The sequence below is a fragment of the Cyprinodon tularosa genome, unplaced genomic scaffold (genome assembly GCF_016077235.1).
Source record: "Cyprinodon tularosa strain WSP-4 unplaced genomic scaffold, ASM1607723v1 ctg520, whole genome shotgun sequence".
NCBI classification, from domain to species: domain Eukaryota; kingdom Metazoa; phylum Chordata; class Actinopteri; order Cyprinodontiformes; family Cyprinodontidae; genus Cyprinodon; species Cyprinodon tularosa.
The window spans coordinates 685,390-692,624 of NW_024039253.1; the positions used below are offsets into that span (position 1 = coordinate 685,390).

Consider the following 7,235-nt stretch of genomic DNA (forward strand, 5'->3'; position numbering starts at 1 on the left):
TTTATGTATAGCACGTTTAACAAAAAAATCTTTTCCAATGTGCTGTACATAAAAACAAACAAAAAAAGGACCCAACACACACACAAAAAAGCAGTAAGAGTTTAAAATGAATAAATAAATAAAAAGGACACATAGGACCACACAATTATGCAGTGTTAAAAGCCCAAGAGTAAAATTGGGTCTTAAGATGAGACCTGCAACACTCCATTGTGGAGGCGGTTCGTATATGAAGGGGCAAAGTATTCCAAAATCTGGGGCCAACTACAGGAAAGGATCTGACCTTTCTGGTTTTAAGCCTAGTCTTAGGTATTATTACCTGAAGACGGTGCTCAGACCTTGGAGCACGTGCCTGAGAGTAAATCTGGAGGAAGTCGATAATGTATTGTGGAGCCATCCAACTTAAAGCTCTAAACACAGACAGTAACATCTTAAAACCTATTGTAAAACGAACAGGGAGCCAGTGCAGAGACCCAAGAATTAGTGTAATGTTTTGATGTTTTCTGGTCCCTGTTAAAAGATGAGGCGCTGCGTTTTGGACTAACTGCAGACAGGAGAGAGCTAATTGGCTACTGCCTGAATAAAATGCATTGCAGTAGTCCAAAAAGCTAGAATAAAAGAGTGTAAAACCTGCTGAAAGACTTTAAAAAAAATAAATACTTTTTTAGCCTGGATAAAAGACGGAGATGATAAAAACAGGATTTAAAAGCAACATTTATTTGTTTGTCCAGTTTAAATTTGCTGTCTATGGTGACACCAAGGCTGGTTACTTTGTAACATACAAAATCCTTTCAAGGTCCCAAATCAGAGATGTCACTAAACAAAAAGTTAGATATGAGCTTCTATCTTTAAAATCGAGCAAGACTGAAGGTTAAAATAATGAGATTCCAATAAGGAACCTGTTTATTTATGTTGCCGATGTCAGTCTGGGCACCACGTTCAACCTAATGAAATCTATAGCATGTAAATGTTTAAAAACATAACAGCCTTAACGTGCACAAACACTGCAATTAACATTTAGATATTAGATGAATTAGTTTGAAGTTGCGTTTTGATTGTCATCTGTTTCTAAAGATATACAGTATTGCATGGTCATAGTCTTTAATAAAAGCATCTCTTGCCCCTGGATTATTTTCATAGCTGAAAGGCTATGCTTGAGTAAATATTATATTCCTGTTTAGATTACTTACCTCAAAAGGTTCCAGTTAATGTAGTTCCAGTTAGTCATTTGTAGACAAAACGTAAGTAAAAAATTATCACCCTGCTTCGCAATTTCAGCATTTAGCGTGAATCGCTATGAAATATAATGAATTGTTCATCAGCTATTTTCTGCAGAGTTCCTACCTGGCCACCCAAGATATATTAGAGAAAATAACAAACAGTAAAATTGTTCATTCAAGGAATATAAAAAAAGAGAAATCAAACAAAAGCATAACATTATGACAATGACAAAAGTCTATATTAAACCCTTAACTAAAACACAGCCCATTAAGTTAGTAAATATTAAAAAAGGCTACTTGGTTAATCCTCCCTATCTTATTTACTCTCATCCTCTATTACCAAATGTATTTCCTCCCATTTTTAAATGCTATCGTTTGCATATAGAAACAAATCAAAACGTCAGGATAAACAAATCAAAATATATGTTATTGTTTCCATAGCCCTAACGCATGTATTAGTAATCATTATTCTAATTGCCACTCTCATTTTTTCCCACTTAGTCGTTTTATTTAGAGTTTTAAAAAGTAACTGCATGTTGACCCATTTTGTTTTCCATTTCAATATCAAAGTTCTGTGTTAACATCAGTCCTGCTTTTCATGAAGAGAACCATCATAATTTTTTAGGACCTCTGTTTCATCATTCGTTTAAAGAGATGCACCAAAATATAGATTTATCTTTAATAAGTTCAATTAACAGCAATCAAAGCTTATTTTTTTCTTTATTGCCTTTTTCCTGCTGTAAGCCTTCAATAAGTATTTGTAGTTATTGGTGGTGTGAGTGAAAATGACTTCTAATGTTTATTTTTTCCATAATCAGTTTAGTTAGCATACCACATTTAAACAGCTTTGTGCATTTCATGGATATAGTGCTAAAGGCTTTCAACCTATCTGTCTCTAGCATGTTCCATAACAGAGAGCAGTTAAAAGCTCATTAACTCTTCCTGATATTCCTTAAACAGTCACTTCCTGTATAAATATACAAGCGTAGAAGAAGAGCAGACATTTTTTTATGTAGAAAGTAACTTTTTGAAAATAACTTTTTAATTTTGCTGTGCTTCTTTTGCCTGTAAAGCCCTTATACTTACAGAAATTGACTTAATTTGAATCCCCTACATCAGTTAAACCTTCCACACCAAAGAGTGTTTTTAGCACAGCCCCTTTTCTCCTAAGTATAGAGCATCATCAATAGAAGAATGTCATGTTTTGAATATTCTAACTAAACTGCTATTGGCTACCGTCCATCAAGCTGATAAGGAGACAATTCCAGACCCCCAGCCAGGTTTTTGGTGCATCTCTTTAATTTTTTTCTGCCAATTATTCTTACTTTTCTCCTGCTTCTCTGTGTCTTTGTACCCAGCTGTGCCCAACAGGCAGGTGGACATTGCTACGCAGGGCTGGTTTATCGGACTGATGTGTGCAATTGCTCTCCTGATCTTGGTGCTTCTCATCGTGTGCTTCATCAAAAGAAACAAAGGTGGCAAATATCCAGGTAAAGCTGTGTTTATGCAGTAAGCAGTATGAGTGTGGGTACATTAAAGATTATTAATATTAAAAGGGTCTTTGTTTTTTTTTCGCTTTAAAAGTGAAAGAGAAAGAAGATGCTCACCAAGACCCAGAGATCCAGCCAATGAAGGAGGATGATGGAACATTTGGAGAGTACAGGTGAGAAAAAATACTCTTGAAAGAGAGATTTAATAATTGTCTTTAAAAGAGATAACACGCGTTGCTTTTGCATTCTTTTGACTTTATTTGGCTATTTGTATATAACACCTTATCAGGTTACAGAGACATTCCCCATCACCTGGCTCCATTTTCAAACACTCCATAGAGGCAAGGCAAAAATTAAAACTATGATTTGTTTATCAACCTACTCTATCTATTAGCCATCTAACAGACCATCTAGTTCTCCTAAGTTTTTAATCAAAGCAGTTTATCCTTTAACCAGTGTTATCTAGTCATTTACACTAACAAATTGTAAGACTTTGAAGCTATTGCATTATCAGTTTTTCAGTGACATCACCTAATTTAGAAATTCCAGATAAGACATAAAGGAATATAGAATTACAGCATTCAAATCATTTTATTTCTTTTAACTTTTATACAATCATTTTTTTCCTGTTTTTAATTTATTGTCTCCATTGCATGTCGTACTGTATTACATGTAACAATGGCCACAAAACTCCAATGAACCATCCATGCAGTGCTGTTAATGTAACCTTGCATTTTTATCTTTCTGCTGTGTGGAGTTTAGGTCAATGGAGAGGTAAGACATGCAATAAAACAAGCATGCACTTCATGCAACCCTTGGTTGCTTTAAAGAGCTTTCTAACTTTAGTGAATCTATTTGAAAGAGCATAAGATGTCTGCTTATCTGGTCAGCACAGACCCTTTTTACACCTGGCAATAAGATGACAGTCATCTTAGTTTATATAACATGGTCAAAATTGTTCTGTAAATCAGACATTATTGCCCCGTAAAGCAGCTTAAGTAAACTTTTTTTTGTTTTTTGGTGAAACTAATTCTGCTGTTTTGCAATAATTTTGAAATGAATAGTGAATTTAATTGCAGAAATGCTAGAAAAAATGACCTTGATGTTGATTTAGAATGATGAGAACGTAAAGCATTAAATGGAATGGTATAGAAATGCCTAAAACACTAAGTGTAGTGCTATACTGTGAGACTAGTCCTAAAGCTCCTCTCTTAGTGGCATTTAGGCTAACAATCTGTAAAGAAAAAAACTTTCATATAAATTCATCTTTTTACTGAAGTTAGATAATTTCATACTTACAAAATGTGTTTTTATATGATTTGTGGCTTTCCTGAGGTATACATTTAATATGACTGTTGCCTAATTACTCATCAGAAGGGGAAAGAAAGGAGATCATGTCATATAAACCATAGAAGTTTTGAGAGAGTGAGTCAGGATGATTATGTGCAGAATTATATATTTTTTTCTTTTTGGTGGAGGATAAATAGAGCAATCAAATTTTATGTTTTGAATCACAAATCATATGCAAGCTTTTATAGATTTTTCAAATGATTAAAAGAAATCAGGTAAAGTTAAAGCCATGTGTAACCGGGTCTGTCTTACCTTAATAAATTAACACAAAATAATTTGCTTCTACTTACTTTACCTTCATCATTTCAACAAATAAGTATAGTTTTTTTTTATTCTTTTATTTTAATTTATGTTCATTCAATACCCAAAGGCTGTGTTGATAGTACCCTTGAAACGCTTGCATAAAAAAAGACTGGTTTAAGAAGTTTTTACTTACATGCAGCATTAAAACAGAATTCCTAATTGCATTTTGGATTGCTGCATGTCAACTGCTGGCATATTGACTAAAACAGTTCTTATTCAGGTACCTTGTAGCTAGTCAAACAGCACGTAATGGCAAGGTCTCTCCAGTGCTGTAGAGGCTTCAAGCACTACAGCCCTTAAGCTTTAGAGGATCTTTTTATTTAGCTGAGCTGCTCCACTGTATGAGTATGCTAACAAGTTTGTGCAGTAAATATAATTTCCGATGCTATAATTAGGCATGGGATGCAGACAGACACTTGAAACTTTCGTTTGAAGGTCGAAATATAGAAGCGCCTCTACTTTGTTAGCTTGTTTGCAGTCGGCTGTTGATTTAACCAACACACAGCCTGAATTTTATATCCTCTTACCAATATTTGTTTAAAAATATGATGTTAAAAATGTCTGGTTGTGTGCCTTTGAACAATGCCACTTTGGATAAAAGTTTTGTAAACTTCCTTTCCATTATTATCTATACACAACAGACTGTCAGTATGAGACAACAGGTCTATACCAAAAAAACAATTATTGGGTTTTTTTGTTTAAAAGAAATATATTAGTGAACCTTACAAATTGAAAAACCATGCCTAGTTGTAGCACAATTAAGATTTGGTATTAAGACCATTACTATGATATCTTGTAAGACTTGTGCAGTGGAAAAGCCAGACTCTGAATATGCTTGAAGAGCCTGTTTGTCATTTTACAAATGGTATGAATTATTTCTCAGTAATTCTTTTTTATCTTCCCACCCTTTAATCAGTGACACTGAAGATCACAAACCACTGAAGGGCAGCCGGACGCCGTCCAACGGGACGGTGCGGCGCGACGAGAGCGACGACAGTTTAGTGGACTACGGGGAGGGCGGGGATGGACAGTTCAATGAGGATGGCTCCTTTATTGGCCAGTACAGTGGCAAGAAGGAGAAGGACACACACGAGGGCAATGAGAGTTCGGAGGCACCGTCGCCTGTTAACGCCATGAACTCGTTCGTCTAACAGGGTCAGCCAACTGGCCGCAGTGGTTGCTACGGCCATCCCTCGTCAACATGGCAAATGTGACCATCCCCTTGGTGACAATTGCTAAGTCGACAGCTTTTGTGGACACCTACTTTTACCCTGTGGTTGCCATCACTCACGTGATCAAGGCTACCTTAAACCTAAACTGCTGACACGTTCCCATCCCTGCGCCCGTCAGCCCCAGTCACACTGTGACCTCCCACCGACCACACTCTTAAGATTCCCCTACAACCATTACAAGAAGAAAAGAAAGACGTTTGGTATAAAAGAGACAGCGAGAAATACAGAAAAGCAGATGAAATGAACCAGAGGGGGTTCTACCACTCAGACTGAACACGAGTGTGGCAAGTGTATGTGTGTTTTAGTGACCTCTTTACAATTATAATTATAAAAAATATATATATTTGATGGAAGTATGGCATATGACCCTCAGGCAGGCTAATATAAGTAAATCACATTCATAGGTATCTGCATGGAGCAAACTGTGTGTCCGTTAAACATGGTACTTTCCTCTTATCATTTTCTTTGCAGAATGCTGCAACTTACACTGTATTCGGTGCACGCCTATGAGTCAGGGTGTTTTTCTTATTTGGACAAGTGTTACATGGTGTTTGACATATAGAAGAAAAAATGGCAGCAGTGGTATTGTGAACCCAGCTGTGAAAGTGTGAACTAGAAGCTAGATGTTCTTATTTCACTAACTTATAATTTTTTTTTTTTCCGGTGCTGTCTGGCACTGTACTATATTTTTTTAATGCAGAGGGAGTTTTTGTACATGTGTAATAGAAAGAGAAGGAAAGCTGTATATCCAGGTCAGGTGTGTCCATTCTTAGTGCCTGGAAAACTGGTAAGGAAGAAGCAGAGAGCCAGCATGGTGTTCCCCTGTAGTAGCGCCTTGCTAAAGTACGCGCATGCATTTAACATTTTAAAATGATCTCATGTCACAAACCTTAGAATTGAATATGTTTTCTTTGGATATTTAGGACACCTACACAAATAAATTTATCCCTATCTTGGGAACGACAGCAAAAACAACTATTTCTCATTATGATGATGTTATGTTAGCTTCTCGCCACACATAGTGTAGTGTTCATGAAGACAAAGATGTGCAATAAGAGTTGGCCTTGCTTGCTTGGAAAAAAAATAAGTTCCTGCCTATTTTGTGCATGAGATCTTCTCTGAATCTCTAAATTTCTCCCTCAATTCCAAAACATCATGTCAAGTATCTGACCTTTAATGGGGTATACTCTAGGGCTGCAACTAACGATTATTTTGCAAATTGGCTCCTCAAAAAAGACAATTTTTTTACTAAAATAAACCAGGTGAAACTAAAGTGTTCTGGATTGAACAATTGAAAAACTAAAGATTTTTTTTTTTAATCTTAAATGCAAAATTTTGAATTTTTTTTTTTTTTTTTTACAATTTTGGTATAATTACTGCTCTAAGTGGGTTGCTCTGTCAGCTAAAGGCATGTTTTACAGCTTCTATACTCCAATTAACAATTAATCGATTACTAAAATAGTTGACGATTATTTCAATAATCGATTAATCACGATTTATCCAATTAACTGTTTCACCCCTAGTGTACTTCTTTGCAGCCGATGGCTTTTATTTAAAAAGTAACAGACTAGAAGGGGCAAATATTAAACATGCGATACTTCTTAATTTTCATTTGCAAAAAAACGCCGTTTACCACTCACATC

General features: G+C 35.7%; 1 protein-coding gene across 11 annotated transcripts in view; it reads left to right on the forward strand.

Annotated features, from left to right (window-relative positions):
- The window catches only part of nrcama (neuronal cell adhesion molecule a), a 76,746-nt gene extending 69,896 nt beyond the window's left edge, over nt 1–6,850 (forward strand). For 6 of the 11 annotated variants that reach the window (XM_038303912.1, XM_038303920.1, XM_038303916.1 and 3 more), the window contains 3 exons: nt 2,576–2,707; nt 2,802–2,880; nt 5,277–6,850. In XM_038303912.1, coding sequence (XP_038159840.1) covers nt 2,576–2,707; nt 2,802–2,880; nt 5,277–5,511 — 446 coding nt within the window. In that variant the 3' untranslated portion in view covers nt 5,512–6,850. Of the gene's footprint in view, nt 1–2,575; nt 2,708–2,801; nt 2,881–3,469; nt 3,482–5,276 lie in introns of all 11 variants that reach the window. The other 5 variants (XM_038303911.1, XM_038303913.1, XM_038303917.1 and 2 more) reach the window with 1 other exon arrangement.
- The last annotated feature ends 385 nt before the right edge of the window (nt 6,851–7,235 follow it).